The sequence below is a fragment of the Procambarus clarkii genome, chromosome 50 (genome assembly GCF_040958095.1).
Source record: "Procambarus clarkii isolate CNS0578487 chromosome 50, FALCON_Pclarkii_2.0, whole genome shotgun sequence".
Taxonomy (NCBI): Eukaryota; Metazoa; Arthropoda; class Malacostraca; order Decapoda; family Cambaridae; genus Procambarus; species Procambarus clarkii.
In genome coordinates this window covers 16,075,367-16,101,017 of record NC_091199.1, presented here as the reverse complement: position 1 = coordinate 16,101,017, position 25,651 = coordinate 16,075,367, and the positions used below count along the sequence as shown (strand labels likewise).

The following is a 25,651-nucleotide window of genomic DNA, read 5'->3' as shown; positions in this document are numbered from 1 at the left end:
TCACCCAACTACCCTGGGCCACAAGGCCTGGCGGACACTTGCCCAATGAGATACCCAAACTATTTTATGCAAACCTCGCACTTCCCAAAAATGAGTATCTGAACCAACCCCAATCAGGAATTGGAAGTTTCGGATACACGACCTTCGCAAAGCACATGGGTGTCTGTATTACTTTTTAGATGACTTTACTATTCCTTTTCACTATTTTCAATAATATGTTTACTACATATACTAGGGCTTAGGTTTATATCCAACCTCAGTGAAAAAAAGAAAAAGGGATGTTAACAAGAACTAACTTTTTATTATAAATAATACATTTTAATTATACATATATATATCAATATAATCAAATAACAATTACACTATTATAAATATATTATTATAAACAAATGAGCTCATACATTAATGTTTAAAATATCAAACATAGTATACCTTTACTGGCATCCAAAAATCAAATAAATCACAAAATTACATAGTACCACTGGTCTACACTGTATAGTACCACTGGCCTGCTCTATATAGTACCACTGGCCTGCATTATATAGTACCACTGGCCTGCAGTATATAATACCACTGGCCTGCACTATATAGTACCACTGGCCTGCACTATATAATACCACTGGCCTGCACTATATAGTACCACTGGCCTGCACTATATAGTACCACTGGCCTGCACTATATAGTACCACTGGCCTGCTCTATATAGTACCACTGGCCTGCATTATATAGTACCACTGGCCTGCACTATATAGTACCACTGGCCTGCAGTATATAGTACCACTGGCCTGCTCTATATAGTACCACTGGCCTGCACTATATAGTACCACTGGCCTGCATTATATAGTACCACTGGCCTGCTGTATATAGTACCACTGGCCTGCACTATATAGTACCACTGGCCTGCACTATATAGTACCACTGGCCTGCACTATATAGTACCACTGGCCTGCACTATATAGTACCACTGGCCTGCAGTATATAGTACCACTGGCCTGCAGTATATAGTACCACTGGCCTGCACTATATAGTACCACTGGCCTGCACTATATAGTACCACTGGCCTGCACTATATAGTACCACTGGCTTGCACTATATAGTACCACTGGCCTGCAGTATATAATACCACTGGCCTGCACTGTATAGTACCACTGGCCTGCACTGTATAGTACTACTGACATGAAGTATACAGCACTTCTGGCCTGCACAATACAGTACTATTTACCTGCACAACAACCTACCCAAGATGTAGCAATATCCACCATCTACATGTAACATCAGTACTGCATTGTAGCAACTTCAACACAACATTCATTCTACATAGATGTATTATTTTCCTTGTTAAAAGACAACCATGACACCTATACCAACGTGGTTAATATCTTGGAATTTTTTAACATTTCTGTGATTTTTACACAACTTCCCAAATATTGGATTGTATGTTGATATTGCATGGCTTCTTGCCTTCATTTTTCCTCAAAATGTATTACTAGAGCAAATTTATATTAAACTGTATACTCTAAACCCTAATAAAGTTATGCATATATGAAATTAATACATTAACAAATTATAATTTATTTTATTTCAGGTATTGTAAGCATCAATATATAATAGTTTCTTTCCTGTATGAACTGTCATATGTGCTGCTAAATATGATTTTCGTGAAAAGTCTTTTTGACACTCTGAACACTTGTATGGTTTCTCTCCAGTATGAACCCTCAGATGTTGTACTAGATCGTATCTTTGTGAAAAGTCTTTTAGACACTCTGAACACTGATATGGTTTTATTCCTGTATGTACTATCATGTGTGTTGTTAGATGTGACTTTTGTGAGAATGTTTTTAGACACTCCAAACACTGATATGGTTTTTCTCCAGTATGAACTCTCATATGTTTTGATAGATGTGATTTTTGTGAAAAGTCTTTCAGACAATCAAAACATTGATATAATTTTTCTCCTCTATGAACTCTCATATGTATTGTTAGACTTGATCTGTGTTTAAAGCCCTTCAGACATTCTGAACACCAATAAGGGACCTCTCCTGTGTGAACTGTCATGTGTGTTGTAAGATGAGATTTTTGTGAAAAATCTTTTTGACACACTGAACATTGATATGGCTTCTCTCCTGAATGAACTCTCATATGCTTTGCTAGATGTGATTTTTGAGTAAAGTGTTTTAAACATTGTGTACACCGATACGGTTTTTCTCCTCGATGAACTCTTGTATGTGTCACTAGACTTGATTTATGTTTAAAGCCCTTTAGACATTCAGAGCACCAATATAGTTTTTGTAATGAATGAACTCGCATATGTGTTGTTAGATATGATTTGTTTGAAAAGTCTTGCAGACACTCTGAACATCGATAGGGTCTTACTCCTGTATGAACAGTCATATGTACTGCTAGATGTGATTTTTGTTTAAAGTCTTTGAGACACACTGAACACCGATATGGTTTCTCACCTGTATGTACTCTCGTATGATTTGCTAGATGTGATTTTTGTGAAAATCCTTTATGACACTCAGAACATTGATATGGTTTCTCTCCTCTATGAGCTCTCATGTGTGTTGCTAGACTTGACTTGTGTTTAAAACCCTTCAGACATTCGGTACACCCATATGGTTTATCTGCTGAATGAACTGTCATGTGTGTTACTAGATGAGATTTTTGTGAAAAGGCTTTTAGACATTCCGAGCATTGAAATGGCTTCTCTCCTGTATGGATTGTCATATGTGCTGCCAGATAAGATTTTTGTGAAAAAGCTTTTAGGCATTCCAAACACTGATATGGTTTCTCTCCTCTATGAATTCTCATGTGTGTTGCTAGACTTGATTTGTGTTTAAAACTCTTTAGACACTCTAAGCACCCATAAGGTTTCTCCTCTGAATGAACTGTCATGTGTGTTATTAGATATGACTTTTGGGAAAATGGTTTTAGACACTCTAAACATTGATATGGTTTCTCTCTTGAGTGAACAATCATATGGGCTTCAAGATATGTCTTTTGTGAAAACCCTTTTAGACACTCAGAACATTGATATGGTTTCTCTGTTCTATGAACACTCATATGTGTAGCTAGATCTGATTTATGCTTGAAGCCCTTGATACATTCTGTACACCAAAATGGTTTCTCGTCTGAATGCGTATTCATTTGTGTAATTTTATGTAATTTTGGGGATCAGTTCTGTATAGACTCTGAACTCTGATCAGATATCTCTACAAGTGAAAACTTTTATATGTTTTATTTGATTTATAAATAAATATGTTAAATTATTTGACTGTACAATTTCTCTCCTAATTAAAAAAATTATTTTTTTGAAAATTACACTATGAAAAAGTGCTTAAAGCACTGAACTTTACTAAGTTTTCTCTCTTATAAGACCTCTCATAAACTGTGAGCAATAATATTAAGTATTTGTTTAGAGTGCATGGTAAATGAATATGACTTTTTTGAAGAACATTTCAAACTCTTGAACTCTTACATGGGTTACCATCTGTATGACATTTTGTCATTTATAGATTTATTTTAAGACTCTTAAATAATTAATATGTATAATAATTCTTTCTTGAATCAATTTTCCTGAGCTGGTTAACACAAACTTTGCACCAAATAGATCAGATACCTGACACTATGTCCCCTTTATTTTAAAAGCCTTCTTTTTTAGCAGACTTTCTTTAAACTTTTACAATCCTAAGAACAATGATGATGTATTATTTGGCTTTAAAAATGTTGTTTGAACTTTTAATAGACATATAATGTTATTATTAATTTCCTTTTGTTATATAATCCATCAACATTTAAAATACAAAAATACTAAATACTGAAATGATTTCTCTCAAAAATAATGTGATAATGGGTAAGAAATAATTTAACACTAATAATACTCAAAATAATGATCTGATCTTTTGTTTAGTAATTACATTTGATCATCAATACTGTATTCTACTTCAAATTCTCCAATACAGTGACAATAAGCTTTTCCCTCCGGCAGTGTATGCGAAGGTGATACTACAGTACTGCAAACCTCCGCCTGCTAAGGCAATGTGTGCACAGGTAGTAAACACTAACTGATCTCAACAGTGCCAGAGTAATACTTGAACACTCTGTTTGGAGTTACACTGCATAAACAAATGAGAAAATTCAGCAATGTACACATCATCTCTAAAAGCAGGTGATCAATGTTCGTGTAATATAAATACTACTGTACCTTGTTGGGTCAAGGTCAAAGTTCATATACACAATACATTCTAGGATCAGGGGTCAACGTTCATGTAAAACATTCACTACTTCTGATTGAAAGGTAAATATCAATGCAGCAACTGTTTATACTACACATGAAACCCTTGAAATGGACAAGTTATCGTTTAAAACAGTGAGTGCCCAGGTGTACACTGGGTGTTGAGGGTGGCCCAGCTTACACTGGTCATTGAGGAAGGCCAGTAAATATTTTATTAAAATATTATCACATGAGCTCTTAAGATTTATCTATGATTTACCTGTAATGGATTTTAAGTATTGTATCTCTGCTGAAGCAGCCTAGCCAGTCTTTATGCCAGTTAATTTTGCAGCCACATTATATAAGCAGAGTTTGCATGCTGGCACTGCAGGGGTTCTCAGAGCATCATACCAATGAGCTGTAAAAGAAGACCAACACTCGGTATTACTTGAATCACACTTCCATAAAATATATACTGGTATTAAAGCTTATGTTAAATTAGTTATAATAAGACAGGAACCTTAGAAACCTTCTCCAGTGCACGCTAGACTAATAAGCAATCAGGATCAGAATAAGATACACAAATTATCTAAGACCACGCCTTCCCTTCGCATTTGATACCTTACCTTGATACCTGCTTGATGGGGTTCTGGGAGTTCTTCTACTCCCCAAGCCCGGCCCGAGGCCAGGCTTGACTTGTGAGAGTTTGGTCCACTAGGCTGTTGCTTGGAGCGCCCCACATACCCACCACAGCCTGGTTGGTCTGACACTCCTACACTGTTCTCTAACACACCTCTCAAATGTGAATCTTTAATAATATTGGATAAAATTAGGTTGAAACCAATTATTTTTATCCAATATTATATAAATTACTTTGATTATATGTGAAGTAAACATAAAACTTTAAATTTAAAAAAAAAAAGGCAAATTCTCAATTTTATACAAGTTTAATTTATCCACTGCACTGCACAGAGCGCCTTAAGGCGCTGGATTGAAGGTGCGCAGAGCGCCATTTGATAATCGTAGGTATGTTGTAGGATTCAAAACTGGCGTGCAGTGACCTGGGAACGAGATGGTTGCACGAAGCCTCCAGTAAGCGTCTGCCATTTTTTTTTTAAATCTCTGCATGCCTCACGACCATCGGGAGCCTTAGTATCAAGGTAGCAACCATGTCTGATGCATCACAACGAGCTCTCGGTCTTCAGTCAGCCACGGTGTTGAAAAACAACTCTCAGACTCTTCAGGGGCCTGACAGCTGAGTGGACAGCACTTCAGATTCGTAGTCTTGAGGTTCCGGGTTCGATCCCTGGTGGAGGCAGCAACAAATGGGCAGTTTCTTTCACCCTTATGCCCCTGTTACCTAGTAGTAAATAGGTACCTAGGAGTTAGACAGCTGCTACGGGCTGTTTCCTGGGGATGTATAACAAAAAGAAGGCCTGGTCAAGGACCGGGCCGCAGGGACGCTAAGCCCCGAAATCATCTCAAGATAACCTCAAGATAACCTCAGAAATGATACAGACAATGAGGTGGACGATGTCAAGAGTGCGTACAGTACACGCGTCTCGCCCAGCCTCCTATGCTGCCCTAGGTCAACATCACTGGATTTACCATCACCATCTGTGTCACCTGATGTGAGTCTACTGAGTGATAGTGTAAGTGATGAGTCAGTTTCTGGCTTCAGTGACATAGTCTCAGAAACAAGCAGTTTTGATGAACCGAGTGCAAGCAGCTATGGTGTTACTAGGCGAGGTTTTGCTACCCCAGCAACATGCTGAGGCAAGCGCCAGCATGTCACACGGCTTGAGGACAAAGACGACAGTGAGCCTCTGACATCAGGTGTTCAGATTAGTGGGCCAGCCAGAGGCTTAGGGCCCACGCAAGAATATCCCTGAAAAAAAAAAAATCAGGTGTTCGTGGTAGGCCTATACCTCGCAGAACAGACTCATCTCCTGGCATTCGCAGCTTTAGCACAATTGGTGCTCGTGCTGGTGTAGGCCGTGGTGTTGGCGCAAAAAAAAAAAAAAAAGGTGTATTTGCATGGGAGGATTGTGACAATTTTGTCCTGCAAATTCCAGCATTTGATAATACCGATGTTGGTGTGACACCCTTATTCCTCTATACTAGTGATGATATGCCTGAAATGGATTCTTTTATGGCATATTTCAATCAGCCATTCATAGACCATCTCGTTGCAGAGACGACCCAATATGCTCTGCAACTCATTGCCTTGGGAATTTTACCTGCCTCTCCAATGACACGCTGGAAAGCCACGATTATTGAGGAATTGTATGTGTATTTAGCGTTGTGCATGATGATAAAGCATGCAGAAAAACATGTGATCCAGGATTATTAGAACAAATACAGCCTTGTTCCAACACCCTTGTTCAACAGGTACATGTCACGTGATAGGTTCCTGCTGCTTCTCCGGTTCCTGCACGTTGAAAACAATGTTAATGAAGACAGACAGGACAGACTGTGGAAAGTGCGAAAGATATTTATTGAATTGAGAGGAAAGTACCGTGACTATCTTGTACCAACACAGAATGTCGTGATTGATTAATCACTAGTTCTCTTCAAGTGATGACTGGTGTGCAAGCAGAGCATACCATCAAAGCGGCACTGGTTTGGACTAAAGTTCTTCGTGTTATTTGACTGCAAAACTGGTATGATCATGGACATGATATTGTATTCAGGTACAGACGTTGACATACCAGGTCAAGATCCACACGGGTTCTCATTCAGTGTCATCAAAACCCTAATGGAACCGTTGCTGAACAAGGGGCATATCCTGTATACAGACAACTACTTTACCAGCCCCTTGGTGACCAGATTCCCCCTTGACCACAACACCGGCGAATGTGGCACTGTCAAGACACACAGGAGGGAAATGCCAGTATTTGGAATTGCAGTGGGTGAATACCAGCTGAGAAAGTGTGATCAAATGTTATCCATTCGCTGAAGGGACAGACGTGAGATGAATATGTTAACAACTACTCACACCACGGGTTCAATGTTGGACAGTTGCAAAGTGAACTTTGAAACAAAGTTAAAAATGTAAAAACCGATTGTGTCATTGACTACAATGCAAATATGGGTTTAGTAGATACAGTACATGTGACATAATGGTTGGTGCTGTCAAGTGCATGAGAAAATCTGTGACGTGGACTAATAAATTGTTTCTCCACCTTGTTGACATTCCAGTGCTGAAATCTTTTCAACCCGTATCTTGTGAAATCTGGCAAGATACCACCAGTCCGTACTCTCAGTGTTGCTCTAGTATCGCAACTACTTGCAAAATATTAGGTGGGAAGGGAAGGGAATTATCGGGGGGGGGGGGGGCCAAGTGCCAAGTAGTGCCAAGCCATTACGACTATATAGCTCTTGGAAGGGGTCAGGATAAGGATTTGGGATGGGACGGGGGAAAGGAATGGTGCCCAACCCCTTGGACAGTCGGGGACTGAACGCCGACCAGCATGATGCGAGACCCTCACTCTACTATCCAGCCCAAGTGGTTAGGCAATATTGGGTGGGAGGACAGTGTTGAGACACGTGGGGTGCCGGCAATAATGCCTCGCACAGTTCCTGACACTCAAATGTAAAGAATATCTTGCTGTATACAATCTTAGTTATATGCCAAGCACAGGAACATGTGAAAAGGGTAAACATGCTTGCATGGTTTGCAAGAACACACAACTTAAGGAATAGAAGTGAAAATCTGTCTGCACTTGGTGTGTTGAGTGCAAAGTTGCCTTATGCCCAGTTGATTGCTTCAGTGACTATCACAAACTCGTAATTACCTAAGTTTAATTACCTAAGTGTAGTTACAGGACGAGAGCTACACTCGTGGTGTCCCGTCTTCCCAACACTCTTTGTCATATAACGCTTTGAAACTACTGACGGTCTTGGCCTCCACCACCTTCTCACCTAACTTGTTCCAACCGTCTACCACTCTGTTTGCAAAAGTGAATTTTCTTATATTTCTTCGGTATCTGTGTTTAGCTAGTTTAAATCTATGACCTCTTGTTCTTGAAGTTCCAGGTCTCAAGAAATCTTCCCTATTGATTTTATCAATTCCTGTTACTATTTTGTACGTAGTGATCATATCACCTCTTTTTCTTCTGTCTTCTAGTTTTGGCGTATTTAACCCTTACACTGCTCAGGGGTCCTGGGGACATTTACACCCCTGTGCGCAAGAAAAAAAAAATCAAAAATTTTTTTTCATCTTCTAAACATGTTAATTTGTGTCCCCTGAGCACGGGAAAAATAAAAAATAAATCGTAGGTGACATATTTTGGGCGCAATTGACCAAGGAAGTCTGGCAAAAAGTGGGCGTTGACAGAGCGGTCGTCAGACCCGGTCAGCGTCACCCGCGCTGACAGATGGGAGTTGCCACAAAGATATTATTACCTAATTGTTTCAATGTCTCCGATTGATTTTTTCTTAGTTTTTTTGCAGTAATATTATTCAATAGTGTGTATTGTAATATATTTATATAATAAAAGTGGTGAATAATCGCTATACTCAAAAGTATGATGTGCATATTAGTGATTCAATTATTATGTTTATAAAACAATAAACAAATAGTTTTGCTGCTATTACACTCTATACACAGGTTATATATAAGTATCTGCATGTTTTGGTCACCATAACGAACCACTAAGTTGGTATTGAGAGTCAAAAAGCAACGAAGAGTTACCGCCACACACCAGCCAGCCACTCGCTGCCACTCCCTCAACACACGCACTAAACTTTCTCCCCCAACAATACTGTTTGCAGTGTTATTACCCTATATACACATATTACATATAAGTATCTACATGTTTTATGCACCGTAACTGTACACCTAAGCTTGTAGTGCGCCCAAAGAGCATAGTGGCCACCCTCTAAACAGCTAGACAAATCATGCAGACGATGTCACCTCCGTCACCCATATGGCTCCTCCCAGCATAATCCTTTTGCTGTTATTACACTAATACACACATTATATATAAGTATCTACATTTGTGTTCACCATAGAGAACCACTGACCTGGTATGGTGAATGCAAACAATAGAAGGTAGCCACACAGTCAATAAACGATGCTGTCTCCCTCCGTCTCTCATCATCTCTCCTCCCACAGCGCTAATTATTACAACAATCCTGCTATTATCACAACCCTGGTTATTTATATCACAGTCATAGGTCATCTGTAATATTGTCATTGCTAAATAATAACAATTATATATTTATTTTGACATTTTTCAGCGATGCTGTGGTCACAAGCTGAACAGCAATGCTGTTCGCTCATGCTGCGTGCGCCAGCCTTGGTTGCTCCAACAGTACTGTGCCTCTCACACCTGAGAATATTGCCCACGATTTTTTTTTAAATGGCGTCTGTTTACAAGAGCCCTGAGGAAGCTACTGTGAACCCCGTGTAGCCGCGGGCCATTGAATCGGGCCTGGCACCCTATGGCGTATATATACGCCATGCGTACTGTGGGACATGTTACTCAGGGCGTATATATACGCCATGCGCAGTTTAAGGGTTAAGCCAGATCCAGTAACATAAACCTCTCTTAAATATTCGATTTACATCAAATTATATATTTTTGGGTTATATATTTAGTTTAGAAACATTATTACGGTAATAAGAGCTATAAAAAATACTTATTTTGGAACTGATTTATTAATTTTATTATTTCGAAGCCGTAGGTCACTGAACTGTGGCGACGAAATCGAACACACCGGGTGTTGTGTTCGATTTCCAGTAACATAAATTTCTCTCAAATATTTGATTTACATCAAATTATATATTTTTGGGTTACATGTTTAGTTTAGCAACATTATTACGGTAATAAGAGCTATAAAAAATACTTATTTTGGAACTGATTTATTAATTTTATTATTTCGAAGCCTAGATCACTGAACTGTTGCGACGAAATCGAACAAAACAAGCATGGTGTTGTGTGGACAGGGATTAGACCCGTCCACTCGTGTTGGAGTTGAGCCGCCAATAACGTGAATAATTTCTCAAATAGCAGATATCTATCATATTACAGTTTATTTTTGGTTTTATTTAGTTTAGTTTAATTAGGATAATAAAGAGTTATTAAAACACCAGGTTTAGAAATGATTCAATGTGAAACGTTCAAAGTCATGGGTCACTGAACTATGACAACACAGACGAAAGTGAGTGAAACCTCACTATACAGTGAGGTTTACTGTACAGTATTCCCTTATCTGTACACCCTCACTCGTCTTGTTTCATCACAGAAAATGTATATAAGAAGATTTCAACACATTAGCTAGCTATTCACGCTTCAGCCTTTAAATTAATTTACAAAGATACATGTGCCACAAATCGGTGAACCAAAATCATTGAAACTCTGTCGTTCACTTGTGTGGACCACTTTGGCTGGTGTTTAGTTAATATGCGTCACTTCTTGTGTGGTCCACTTGTGTGATCCAACTTGTCTTACGAAGGAATTATTAATTGTAATCTGTGATGGTATGGTAAAGTTTTCCACCACTCTGTGATCTCTGTCCCAACATCATAAGCTTGTGGACCACTTGTGGACCACTTGTGCGGTCCACTTGTGTGGTCCACTTGTGTGATCGAACTTGTCATATGAAGGAATTAATAATTGTAATCTGTGATAGAATGGGAAAGTTTTCCACCAGTTTGTGAACTCTGTCTCGACGTCGTAAGCAAATCCGAACATCCCCCGCTTCGGTGAACCATTGTTCTTCGAACCAGGTGAGTAAATCCGGCCTGAAAACTGTGCGAACTAGCCAGAGATTCATTGAATCGGGGTACGTTGAATCGAGGTTGTACTGTATGTGCATAGTATTGTGGAAGGAGGAATAATTTTGGTGAGGGAGGGAAGGAATCCAGGTAGCGTCACTGTGTGTGGCAGCCATTCTTGTTTTGCTCACCATACTAGCTTAGTGGTTCACTATGGTGAACATATATGTACATGGGTATATACAATGTGTGTATATAGTGTAACAACAGCAACAGGAGTATGTTGGGAGGAGTCATTTTGGTGAGGGAGGTGGCGTCATACTCGTAGCGTCGTCTACTGGCTGCTGTGTGATTTCTCATGCAGTGTATGGTGACCACTGTGCAGTTTGGACACAATACCAGCTTACTTGCATAGTTAAGGTGAATAAAACAAGTAGGTATGTATACATAACGTGTGTAAATAGTGTCATAAAAACAATAACAGTATGGGGGGAGGGAGGGAGGAATATTGGCGAGTAAGGTGTAAGGAGTAAGCTATGTGTTGGAGGAGTGAGGGAGGGCTGGCTGGGTATGGCAGCTCACATTTGCAGAGTTCTGAGTGTGTTGATGGTGAATGTATATAGTGTGTGATAGCGTATAGTGTGTAAATATGTTGTAAATATATATAAATGAACATGAAACATTGGATATATGAGCAATATATGTGGACACATTTGTGACACATATAACACAGTGTCTTGGGACAGTACGGATGTTCTACTACCATAATATTGTGTATGTGTTCATTATACATAGGATTGGCAAGAAAAAACAAATGTATTTGGAAATGAACGCAAAAAATAAACAAAAAAAATATTTGTGGCAACTCGCGCATGTTGAAGCTGGTGGGCGACTGGCTCCGGGAGTCTACGTTACAGGCGACCACCAAATTGTGACGTCACACGCCATTTTCCAGACCCCATTGCGGCCAAAGTAAGTACGAGTTCAATTTTCTTTTTACATATCTGTGATCAAAGAAGGGGTATTTAACATTTTCAAAAAAAAAAAAAAAAAAATTCCCAAGAATTTATTTCCTGCGCACAAGGGGGGTGGGGGGGTGGGGTGCTGTATTTGGAAGGCGAGTAGCACAGTGGTTAACGTACCCCGATTCACCGCATCTCCGGCTAGGTCGCACACTTTTCAGGCCGGATTTACTCACCCGGTTTGGCGTACTCTGGTTCACCGAAGCAGGGGCTGTGCAGATTTGCTTACGATGTTGGGACAGAGTTCACAGACTGGTGGAATACTTTCCCATTCTATCACAGAATGAGGTATGAGCTACGAGGAGAGACTACGGGAATTAAACCTCATTAAACCTTCTGTCTTCGTTGGAAGACAGAAGTTAGGGGGGACATGATCACCACATTCAAGATTCTCAAGGAAATCGACAGGGTTGATAAAGACAGGCTATTTAACACAAGGGGCACACGCACAAGGGGACACAGGTGGAAACTGAGTGCCCAAATGAGCCACAGAGATATTAGAAAGAACTTTTTTAGTGTCAGAGTGGTTGACAAATGGAATGCATTAGGATGTAATGTGGTGGAGGCTAACTCCATACACAGTTTCAAGTGTAGATACGATAGGAGCCCAATAGGCTCAGGAACCTGTACACCTGTTGATTGACGGTCGAGAGGCGGGACCAAAGAGCCAGAGCTCAACCCCCGCAAGCACACCTAGGTGAGTACAGGATACAATTAATAATTCCTTCATATGACAAGTTGGATCACACAAGTGGTCCAAACAACAAGTGAACCATATGAATCAAATACAGGCAGAGTGGTCCACACAAGTGAACGACTGTGTTTCCATGATTTTTGCTCACTGATTTGTGGCACATGTATCTTTGTAATTACCTAAGTGTAGTTACAGGATGAGAGCTACGCTCGTGGTGTCCCGTCTTCCCAGCACTCTTTGTCATATAACGCTTTGAAACTACTGACGGTCTTGGCCTCCACCACCTTCTCACCTAACTTGTTCCAACCGTCTACTACTCTGTTTGCGAAAGTGAATTTTCTTATATTTCTTCGGCATCTGTGTTTAGCTAGTTTATATCTATGACCTCTTGTTCTTAAAGTTCCAGGTCTCAGGAAATCTTCCCTATCGATTTTATCAATTCCTGTTACTATTTTGTATGTAGTGATCATATTACCTCTTTTTTCTTCTGTCTTCCAGTTTTGGCATATTTAATGCCTCTAACCCCTCTTCGTAGCTCTTGCCCTTCAGTTCTGGGAGCCACTTAGTAGAATGTCTTTGCACCTTTTCCAGTTTGTTGATGTGCTTCTTAAGATATGGGCACCACACAACTGCTGCATATTCTAGCTTTAGCCTAACAAAAGTCGTGAACAATTTCTTTAGTATATCGCCATCCATGTATTTAAAAGCAATTCTGAAGTTAGAAAGTGTGGCATAGGCTCCTCGCACAATATTCTCTATGTGGTCCTCAGGTGATAGTTTTCTATCTAGAACCACCCCTAGATCTCTTTCTTTATCAGAATTCATTAACCCTTAACATGCTCGGGGTTTAATACCCACAAGGGGTTATTTAAGTATAAAAGACTTCCTTTTGGACTCTCCTCGTCTCCAGCAATTTTTCAGAGATTCATGTCCCAGTTGTTAGTTAACATTGAAGGTGTGGCTAGTTTTTTAGAAGACATTATTGTATGTGGAGAGAATGAGGAAGTGCATGATGCTAGATTAGAACAAGTTTTGAATCTTTTGCAAAAGCACAATGTGAAGATTAATAAGGGAAAAACAACATTGAAGACCAAGGCCATTGAATACCTGGGGTACCATATTTCAGGTAAGGGCTTTACTCCTTCTCACAAAAATGTAGCGGCTATAATAGATGCCCCAGCCCCAACATCAGTTTGGGAAGTACAGTCTTTTGTTGGGATGGTTACATATTTTTGTAAGAAACAAAAGCTTTGTTGAAAAGCTTTAGCCCCTGAAAACAGGGGCTAAAGCTTTGGGACCAGATTCACGAAAGCACTTACGCAAGCACTTACGAACGTGTACATCTTTCCTCAATCTTTGACGCCTTGGTTACATTTATTAAACAGTTTGCAAGCATGAAAACTTCCCATTCAACTGTTGGTATTGTTATAAACAGCCTCCTGGTGCTTCGGAGGCTCATTAACTGTTTAATAATTGGAAACAAAGCCGTCAAAGATTGAGAAAAGTTGTACAGGTTCGTAAGTGTTTGCGTAACAGCTTCGTGAATCTGGCCCCTGGAGGCTTTTTTGTAGATTAGAGTTGGTATCTCCACAAGGGCAGTAGACTTGGTCTTAAGGGAAAGGATTACCTCATTTAGATCAGTGGAATTAGCGGGCATTAGGTACAGACACTGTGGGTAGTTACCTGTAAGATAGTCCTGAACATTAGTACTGGAAGATGGAATATCATTAGCAAGGGATGACCAAATGGATGAGAAGAACCTATTGAATTCAACAGCAGTATCAGAGGCTGAAAGCAGACCATCGTTTTTGGACAGGATTATTGGTTTGTTATTTAGAATCGTTTTTGATCACAATATATGTGAAATTGTGCTCCATGTTTTCTTGATGTTGTCCTTTGTTTGAGTAAATTTATCTTCGTAGTATTTAATTTTGGCTCTTCTAATTATTTTAGATAGTAATGATGAGTAATTCTTTGAAAGTTCTTTTGAGACAATACCTAACCTATACTTCTTCTCAAGGTCATGTTTTTTATTAATATATTTAAGTATCCCCTTTGTAAGCCAAGGATTGTTTAGCCTTTTAGTTGACTTGTTTCGTTAGGATAGGACATTGGGTGTTATAAAGGCTGAGAGTTTTTTGAAGAAATGATTGCACTGCTAGGTTGATGTCCCCTATGGTACCTAATTCGGACTCCCAGTTGATATTAGCAGCAGCAGCTATAAAATTGCCCATAGAAGTTTCACTGTGCAGCCTAAAGCTTATCTTCCTTGTATCTAGAAGTGGTTTGTGAATGTTGGTTAAGAGAAATGTGGAGTAATGGTCTGTAGTGCTATCAATGACTATCCCTGAAATAAGCGAAGAGGTTATGCGGACAGGTATTTGGGAGCCATTGGCGCATGTGCCACCCATGGTTGCTCATTCAGTACTAACCCAGCCAGCAGCCCTAGGGCATTCTGGGAATTTTTTTCAAGATGGCTGCCTCTCACTGGTCCTAAGAGTCCATTTCGTACACAACCAACCTCATACACATTTAGAATTGGTACCGAGAAATCAAAAAGTGTTTTCTAGGTTGGCGCAGTTTCCCGCCGACCAAGAATACTCGGTTGGCACAATTAAGTGGTTAAACTGCGCAACATGTCATATGACGTTTTGAGTAACTTGCTATAAATTGAGCATCACGTCATATGACGTGTTGGAGCACTACGCAAGATTTAAACGGCCTGTGGATACACAGGGTTCACCTTACCTTCATCATGGCTCTTGTAAACAGACCCCATGTAAAAAAAAAAAAAAAAATTGTGGGCCACATTCCCAGGTGTGAGGTCCTCAGTACTGAATGAACCACCAAGGCTGGCGCATGTATCCTGAGCTCACAGCAACTGCTGTTCAGCTTGTGACCACAGCATCGCCTAAAAATGCCATAATATATATGTACATGCTATTATTTAGCTATGATAGTATTACAGAAGACCCTTGACTGTGAAAAAAATGACCAGGATTCTGATAATAGCAGGATTGTTGTGATAATTAGCACTGTAGTGGGAGGAGTAATCTTGGTGGGGAGGGAGGTAGCATTGTCTGCTGACTGTGTGTGACCACCTTTTACTGTCTGGACTCATTATACCGGCTTAGTTGTTCGCTATGTTGAACAAAAACATGCAGATACTTATATATTACATCTGTATATAGTGAATAAAAGCAAAAACAGTATGGTGGGAGGAGAAGGGTGGCAATTCAGGGGAGGTGAAGGAGGGAGGGAGGGAGGGAGGGAGGGAGTGACAGCCAGTGGTGGGCTGCCACTGGCTGCCACTGCCACTCAGCATACCAACTTAGTGGTTTGTTATGGTGAACACAAATGTAGATATTTATATATAACATATATATATATAGTGTAATAACAGCAAAAAAAGTGTGGGGAGAAGCCATTTTGGTGAGGGAGGTGGCAACATCTGCATGATTTATCATGCTTAGTTGGGGTGGCCACTATGTTCTTTGGGCATTATACCAGCTTAGATGAACAGTTATGGTGAAAAGAACATGTAGATACTTACATATAACGTCTGTATATAATGAATTAAAGCAAGAACAGTATGGTGGGAAGAGGATGTGGGCGAGTGAGGAGTCATTGAGGGAGTGGCGGTGAGAGGCTGACTGGCAGATGTGGTGGCCACACCTCGCTGCTTTTTGACTTGCAATATCAACTTAGTGGTTTGTTATGGTGAATAAAACATGCAGATACTTATATATAATCTGTGTATATAGTGTTATAACTGACAAAGTATTTGTTTATTGTTTTATGAACACAATAATTGAATCAATAATATGCACACCATAATTTTGAGCACAGCGATGATTCACACATTTTATTATATAAATATATCACACTACACACTATTGAATAATATTACAGCAAAAAAACAAAGAAAAATCAATGAGAGACATTGAAATAATTAGGTAATTATCTCTTTGTGGCCACTCCTGCCTGACAGCTGGGGCTGAGCAGCCAGGTTCGGATGCACGCTGAGTCAGTGCCTCTTTTTTGCCAAACCTCCCCACCTTATAGCAGGCAAAATATGCGACTTACGATTTTTTTATTTTTTTTTCCGTGATCAGGGAACACACATTAACAGGTTTAGAAGAAAAAATAATCTAATTTTTTTTTTTTTATGCACCTGTGGGGTGACAATGGCCAAATAGCCCTTAGCAACACAAGAGTTAATCTACAACCAGGTCCCCAGATAGAACCAGGTCTATTCTATAAATTCATAAACAACAAATTGCAGGTAAAGGATGATATACAGAGGTTGAAAATGGGAAATAGATTCACGAAAAATGAAAAGGAAATGTGTGAAACATTAAGCGAAAAGTTCCAAAGTGTGTTTGTACAAAATGAAATCTTCAGGGAACCAGATACAATAAGAATTCCAGAGAACAACATAGAGCACATAGAGGTGTCTAGAGACGAAGTGGAAAAAATGCTCAAGGAGCTAAATAAGAACAAGGCAGTTGGTCCAGATGGAGTTTCATCATGGGTTCTGAGAGAATGTGCACCTGAGCTCAGCATTCCTCTTCAACTGATTTTTCAGGCATCCCTGTTTACAGGAGTTGTAGCTGATGTGTGGAAAAAGGCTAACACAGTTTCCAATCTACAAAAGTGGAAGCAGGGAAGACCCCCTTAATTATAGACTGGTATCATTGACAAGTGTAATAGTCAAAATATTGGAAAAAATAATAAAAACTAAATGGGTAGAACACCTGGAGAGAAATGATATAATATCAGACAGACAGTATGGTTTTCGATCTGGAAGATCATGTGTATTGAATTTACTCAGTTTCTATGATCGAGCAACAGAGATATTACAGGAAAGAGATGGTTGGATTGACTGCATCTATCTGGACCTAAAAAAGGCTTTTGACAGAGTTCCACATAAGAGGTTGTTCTGGAAACTGGAAAATATTGGAGGGGTGACAGGTACGCTTCTAACATGGATGAATTTTTTTTTGACTGATAGAAAAATGAGGGCAGTGATCAGAGGCAATGTATTGGACTGGAGAAATGTCACAAGTGGAGTACCACAGGGTTCAGTTCTTGCACCAGTGATGTTTATTGTGTACATAAATGATCTACCAGTTGGTATACAGAATTATATGAACATGTTTGCTGATGATGCTAAGATAATAGGAAGGATAAGAAACTTAGATGATTGTCATGCCCTTCAAGATGACCTGGACAAAATAAGTATATGGAGCACCACCTGGCAAATGGAATTTAATGTTAATAAATGCCATGTTATGGAATGGGGAATAGGAAAACATAGACCCCACACAACCTATATATTATGTGAGAAATCTTTAACCCTTAAAGTGCGCATCACGTCATATGATGTGTTGGAGTACTACGCAAGATTTAAACAGCCCGCGGATACACGGGGTTCACCACACCATCATCAGGGCTCTTGTAAACAGACGCCATTTTTAAACAAAATCGTGGGCCAAACTCCCGGGTGTTATTGGCCTCAGTATTGAGTGAGCAACCAAGCCTGACGCACGCAGCATGAGCTAACAGCACTGCTGTTCAGCTTGTGACCGCAGCATCGCCTAAAAATGCCAAATTATACTTGTTCATGCTATTATGTAGCGATGATATTATCACAGAAGACCCCTGACTGTGATAAAACTGACCAGGGTTCTGATAATAGCAGGATTGTGGTGATATTTAGCGCTGTGCGCCATGGAAGGAGGAGTAATGCTGTGGGAGGGAGGGTGGTGGCGATGTCTTTTGACTGTGTGTGGCCACCTTTTATTGACTGCACTCAGCATACCAGCTTAGTGGTTCGCTATGGTGAACACAAATGTAGATACTTATATATAACGTGTGTATAGAGGGTATAAACAGCAAGAGAAAGTTTGGAGCCGCCATTTTGGTGAGGGCGGTGGCGTCGTCTGCACGACGCCACCGTGCAGACGACGGTGTTGTTTACTGGTTACCACGATGGTCTTTGGGCACCATACCAGTTTATTTGTACAAGTATGGTGAATAAAACAGGTAGATATTTATATATAATGTGTGTATATAGCGTAATAACACCACACAGTATTGTTGGAGGAGAAATATTAGTGCGTCTGGCCTTGAGGGCGGCCGCCGATCAGCTGACTGTGTCAGTAGGCACATCTTTGTGCCTTTACTCACCATACAAGCTTAGATGTACAGTTATGGTGAACAAAACATGTAGATACTTATATATAACGTCTGTATATAGTGAATTATAGCAAAAACATTATTGTGGGAGGAGAATGTGGGTGAGTCAGATGACTGGAGGGAGGGCGGGAGTGGCTGGCTGGTACACGGCGGTCACTCCTCGTTACTTTTTGACTCATAATAGCTACTTAGTGGTTCGTTATAGTGAACAAAACATGCAGATACCTATATATAACCTGTGCTTATAATGTAATAACCGACAAAGTATTTGTTCACTGATTGATGAACATAATTGAATCAACAATATGCACCATATTTTTGAGTACAGCAATGATTCACTCATTTTATTATATAAATATATCAAACTACACACTATTGAATAATATTACAGCAAAAAAAGTATGAAAAATCAATCAGAGACATTGAAATAATTCGGTAATTATCTCTTTGTGGCAACTCAGGCCTGACAGCTTGCGAGCAACAGACCGCCTGGGACGCACGCTGAGTCAGCGCCTATAATTTGCCAGACTTCCCCGCCCTATAGCAGACAATATATGCCACTTACAATTTTTTTATTATTTTTCCCGTGATCAGTGAACACAAATTAACAGGTTAGAAAGAAAAAATAATATTTTTTTTTTTCAAAATGACATGCGCCTGTGGGGATGACAGGATATTAATCACTAACAATTTCTGGCTCTCCTCCTCTACAGGAATTTGCAAGTAAGCATCTTCAGGTCAGTCTTAGAAAAAATTGCCCCCTTGCAGACCACTGACAACAACTCATTTATCTTAGGTAAAGGGTACTTCTCACAGTGTATGCAGTTGTTCAGTTCCTTGAAGTCTGCACAGATTCTCAAGGATTTCTGATCTGCCTTCAACACTGGTACAATTGGGGCTGCCCACTCACTATGTGTAATTGGCTTTAAGATGCCTTCTGCCACATGCTTTTCCAGGGCTGATTCTACCAATTGCTTGTAATGAAACGACACTGTTCTTGCCTTGAAAAATTTAGGTGACGCTTCACTTTTCAGGTGAATTTTTGCCACCATGCTATTAATTGGCTTATCTGCCTCCACTGAATATTTATCTAATATTTGTTCGGCACTTTTAATTGTTTTAACTATCGACAATTCATCTAGGCCCGCCAAGAAAATTCCCACTTTTTCCATGAGATCCTTACCACATAGGCTAGGATTATGTGAATCCACTACATAAAAATCCTTTACAATTTCTTTTCCATTATAACCTACTTTTGCCGACACCTTGCCATAGACCTTACTCAGTACATTATCATAAGCACTTAATGATTTTTTACGTGGTTTTACATTCAAATGCATGGTATCTGCCCAATCTCTAGACAATGCTGACACTGCAGCACCAGTGTCCAGTTCCAAGGGAACTACCCATTAATTACAAAATTCACCACTTGTGACTTCACTGAACATACCTTTAATTTCACCGAATATAGTCTGTTTTCCTCACCTGCAGCTTCTTCAGACGGTTTCCCTTTCTCTACTGCCTTGACCACAGTACCACTACCTCTTCTTCTTGCATTCCCTGGTCGTCTCCTTTCCCAGGCCTTGCTGTTCCTGTTCAGATATTCCCTACACACTCTCTGCAAGTGTCCCTCCTTGTTACAAAAGTTGCATATATAGGCACGGAACTTGAACTTGCTACTTATGTGATTGTATCCACAGTGTTTACATCTGGTCTGGCCCTGTACGACCATAATTTCCTGAGTAGAAGTCCTACTTCCAAAAGCCCATTCCAGGTTCAATATCTTCTCGAGCACTGTCCATGAAGTCATCGATTGTAGATCCAAATTTTCTGCCACCAGGTTAGGGAAATAATTCTCCTTTTCCACTGCCATGAACAACTGGTCCCTAACCCTGCCATCCAACTGTGCTCCGAAGTTGCAGTGGTTAGCCAAAGCCTTCAATTCCACAAATAAATCCTGTATGGATTCCTGCTGCTTTTTCGTCCTCTTCTGGAAATCCATCAAACTCCTGTGATATGATGATTTCACCACATACTGACGCTTAAGAAGGGCAATCAGGTCTACATAGGTCTTCGTGTGAGGTAGTTCAGGTGCACACAAATTTCCGAGAACACTATACACTTCAGAACCCAGTGAAACTAAGAGTACCACTTTCTTGTTGGCGTCCTCCTTAACCCTTAACATGCTAGGGGAGTAATATCCTTTCTTCCCCACAGGCGCATGTAATTTTGAAAAAAAAATGTATGGTGAGTAAAGGCACAAAGACGTAGGACCTCACACAGTCAGCTGATGGCTGCCGCCCTCAAGGCCAGACGCACTAATATTTCTCCTACAACAATACTGTTTATGGTGTTATTACGCTATATACACACATTATATATAAATATCTACCTGTTTTATTCACCATACTTATACAAGTAAACTGGTATGGTGCCCAAAGACCATCGTGGTAACCAGTAAACAACATGATAAATTGTGCAGACGACGCCACCGCCCTCACAAAAATGGCGGCTCCCAACCTACTCCTCTTACTGTTTATACCCTCTATACACACGTTATATATAAGTATCTACATTTGTGTTCACCATAGCGAACCACTAAGCTGGTATGCTGAGTGCAATCAATAAAAGGTGGCCACACACAGTCAGAAGATATCGCCACCACCCTCCCTCCCACAGCATTACTCCTCACTCCATGGTGCATAGCACTAAATATCACGACAATCCTGCTATTATCAGAACCCTGGTCAGTTTTATCACAATTAGGGGTCTTCTGTAATAATATCATCGCTACATAATAGCATGAACAAGTATATTTTGGCATTTTTAGGTGATGCTGTGGTCACAAGCTGAACAGCAGTGCTGTTAGCTCATGCTGCGTGCGTCAGGCTTGGTTACTCACTTAATACTGAGGCCAATAACACCCGGGAGTTTGGCCCACGACTTTTTATTTAAATGGCGTCTGTTTACAAGAGCCCTGATGAAGGTGTGGTGAACCCCGTGTATCCGCAGGCCGTTTAAATCTTGCGTAGTACTCCAACACGTCATATGACGTGATGCGCAGTTGACTGGAACAACGTCCAACACGTCATATGACGTGATGCGCACTTTAAGGGTTAATCTCCCGGTACTGAAAGTTTGCTTCCAGCAGGCTGAGCCACAGGTCCAACGAGATCTTGGCAGTGTTTAACGGCTCATTGACATGAGTGGCGTAGCCATGGCCACGGTGGTAGCACACTCCACTGTTGTATGCGAAGCGTCCACTCGTCCACACGATGTACCCTGCTCACTCTTGATCCTCACACCACATCTCGTACCCAGGCTCTCTGCCGGAGATGTTTAATCCTCATCGCCACTGTTATGGTTGTCAGAGAAACAATCAGAGAGCAAAAACAAACAAAACAGAGAGAAGAAACAAGAGAAACAATCTTCGTCCACATGATTTTATTCTCAGCCAGTAACAACAACAAAACAATTATCAGGTTCATAAAATATTATTAACAAGATCATAAACAAAAGAGCATCTGCTCCAAACATTCTACTTCCAACATCTGTAGTACTCAATCCCAACAATAGGATTACAAGGGTGACACTCAGAGCTACAACTGGATACGCTCGCTGTATCATCCTCATAGGTGCTGTATCACTTGCATCCGACCTTTGTGTTAGGTCCTTATTGTGCCTAGCTTCATCAATATTATGACTCTTATGTTCTTCAAACAATAAGGTTTGAATTTCACCAACAGAGCTTTATCTTTCAACACCACGTCGGACAGGTGTTTGGGGGCCAGAGGCGCATGCGCCACCCATGGTTGCTCATTCAGTACTAACCCAGCCAGCAGCCCTAGGGTATTCTGGGAATTTTTTCCAAGATGGTTGCCTCTCACTGGAGGTCCTAAGAGTCCATTTCGTACACAACCAACCTCGTACACATTTAGAATTGGTACCGAAAAATCAAAAAGAGTTTTCTCAGTTGGCGCAGTTTCCCGCCGACCGAGAATACTCGGCTGGCGCAGTTAAGTGGTTAAATCACTGTTCATCCTCTCTTGTGTACTCTATATATTTAAAACACTGAATACTAATGTCAATCCTGACCTTCAATGCTTCCTAGAAGGTTGTAACAGAACTCATGTGCACCACACCAGAAACAAATACCTATTTGATATTCCAAGAGTACGACTTAATCAAACTAGGAAAGCTCTACAAATCAAGGGACCCAGAATGTGGAATGACCTTCCCAATCATGTCAAAGATTGTACATCTCTCAACCAGTTTAAGATGAAAACTAAGTACAGTACTATCTAATTAACTCCATGTAGCCTACCTTACTTCTAAATGTCAACCCATGTCTTACTATTTAAAAACAAAAATGCTGTTTGTTGACCAACTTGTATATTGGCTATTTTCTACCATGTTCCCCCCTTTTTTTAATCTTTTACTATTTTTTTTCTTTCAATGCAATTTATACTTTAAGCTCAATTACTATTAAGTTTTAGTCTAAGTGAAGTCTTTTTCCCCACCTCACCTTGCCCGAAACGCTATGTGTACTAGTGGCTTTAGGTATTGTATGTACTACCTCTATCTTTAAATCAAACAGAATGTTTGTACTGTAACTCTGCAACTATGTATGTACTTTTCCTAAATAAATTATTAATATTAATATTAATTAATATTAATATATTAATCAAGCTTCCATACTCTCGTCTCGCACTCGATCTCCTCGACTCTGCCCACATTCAGAGCACCATGCTCTACACACTCACCCCGCATCCAAGCTGCTCTCTACCCCCGGCCTCACTCAGCTCTCTGCCCTGCTCCAGGCTTCGTCTCAACTTCTACAACACTTCTATGCTGCCAACAAACTGACTGCTGTAACCAAGACTATACAAAATAAATTTAAAAAACAACTACACTTAATGTATCTAATCAACCAAATACGTACATGTAATAATACATTACATTTTATCTGTACATAAGCTAATGAGAATATGGAGCAAGTATATTACTAACATAATATACTTGCTACATCAACACCCAAAGGCCTATCTTATCCCCAGGTCAGGTTAAGTACAGGGAGGGGATCATTATTTCACAAGATTCTTGAAATTACTCTTGAATAGGTGCTGATCTCTGTGTACTGAAGTCTGTAGTCTGATGTCCCTAGTCCAAACAACTATCCAAGCTGCAGTCTGCAGTCCGAGCTGCGGGCTGCAGTCCGAGGTACAGTTTGCAGTCTGAGCTACGGTCTGCAGTCCAAGCTGCAGTCTGCAGTCCGAGCGGCAGGCTGCAGTCTGAGCTACAGTCTGCAGTCCAAGCTGCAGTCTGCAGTCCGAGCTGTGGTCTGAGCTGCTGTCTGCAGTCCCAACTGTGGTCTTAGGTCCTAGCTACAGTATGATCTGCTGTCCGAGCCGCTGTCTGCTGTCCAAGCTGCTGTCTGTTGTCCAAAGTGCAAAAAGCTACAGGCATCTATTAGGAAATCTGGCCCATGGAGAAACAAGGCTAAATTACCTGTAGCACCTCTCCTGGTCCTCTGCCTGAGGTGAGCTGTAACAGTAGTGTGTCCTCCAGCAGGTGTCAGCAGTGCTGCAGGAGCTGCCTTCCTGAGTGTCAGCAGTGCTGCAGGAGCTGCCTTCCTGGGTGTCAGCAGTGCTGTAGGTGCTGTCTTCCTGGGTGTCAGCAGTGCTGCAGGAGCTGCCTTTCTGGGTGTCAGCAGTGCTGTAGGTGCTCTTCCTGGGTGTCAGCAGTGCTGCAGGAGCTGCCTTTCTGGGTGTCAGCAGTGCTGCAGGAGCTGCTTTACTGGGTGTCATCAGTGCTGCAGGAGCTGCCTTTCTGGGTGTCAGCAGTGCTGCAGGAGCTGCCTTTCTGGGTGTCAGCAGTGCTGCAGGAGCTGCCTTCCTGGATGTCAGCAGTGCTGCAGGAGCTGCCGTCCTGGGTGCCAGCAGCTGCTGTAATAATTCCCGTTGTTGGGAACAAGAAGCCTGAACCGAGGTTTGTATAAAGATCCTCACTAGGGTGAACCTCTAATATTCCCCAGAATGCAACCCATAATAGCTGCTTAATTAGCCACTGGGAACTTATTTACTGTTGGGTGAACAGAAGCATCAGATGAAAGGAAATGTCCCCAACCATTTCAGTGTCAGCAGTGCTGTAGTGCTGCAGACTGGACAGCACTGCATATACATACAGTTCACTGTTTTATATACATATATAAAATGCTGAACTGTAATGTCAATGCACCTCAGTGCTGCAGGTGCTGCTGTACTGAGTCAACAGTACTGCTGTTGCTGCTGTACTGTCAACAGTGCTGCTGTACTGTGTCAGCAGTGCTGCAGGTGCTGCTGTACTGTGTCAGCTGTGCTGCCGTCCTGGGTGTCAGCAGTGCTGCAGATGCTGTCGTTCTGGGTGTCAGCAGTGCTACAGTACTAGGTCAGCACTGCTGCAGGTGCTGCTGTACTGGGTGTCAGCAGTGCTCCAGATGCTGCCATTCTGGGTGTCAGCAGTGTTACAGATGCTGCCATCCTGGGTGTCAGCAGTGCTGTGGGTGCTGCCGTCCTGGGTGTCAGCAGTGCTGTAGGTGTTGCCGTCCTGGGTGTCAGCAGTGCTGTAGGTGCTGCCGTCCTGGGTGTCAGCAGTGCTGCCGTCCTAGGTGTCAGCAGTGCTGTAAGTGCTGCCGTCCTAGGTGTCAACAGTGCTGCCGGCCTGGGTGTCAGCAATGGTACCGTTGGCCGCAAACAGTGCCGGACTGACGCAAGTCCCGGAGGACGAGAGTAAACAACTTGCTTCACATCCCCCACAAC

At 41.0% G+C, this 25,651-nt stretch overlaps 1 protein-coding gene across 1 annotated transcript; it reads right to left on the bottom strand.

Moving 5' to 3' along the window:
* Positions 1–279: 279 nt before the first annotated feature.
* On the bottom strand, positions 280–25,651 carry LOC123772622 (zinc finger protein 84). The gene is made up of 2 exons (XM_045765871.2): positions 24,363–25,651; positions 280–4,631 (listed from the first exon to the last, which is right to left on the bottom strand). Exon 2 carries the CDS (start codon positions 3,145–3,147, stop codon positions 1,582–1,584), a length of 1,566 nt encoding a protein of 521 aa, XP_045621827.2. The 5' UTR covers positions 3,148–4,631; positions 24,363–25,651; the 3' UTR covers positions 280–1,581.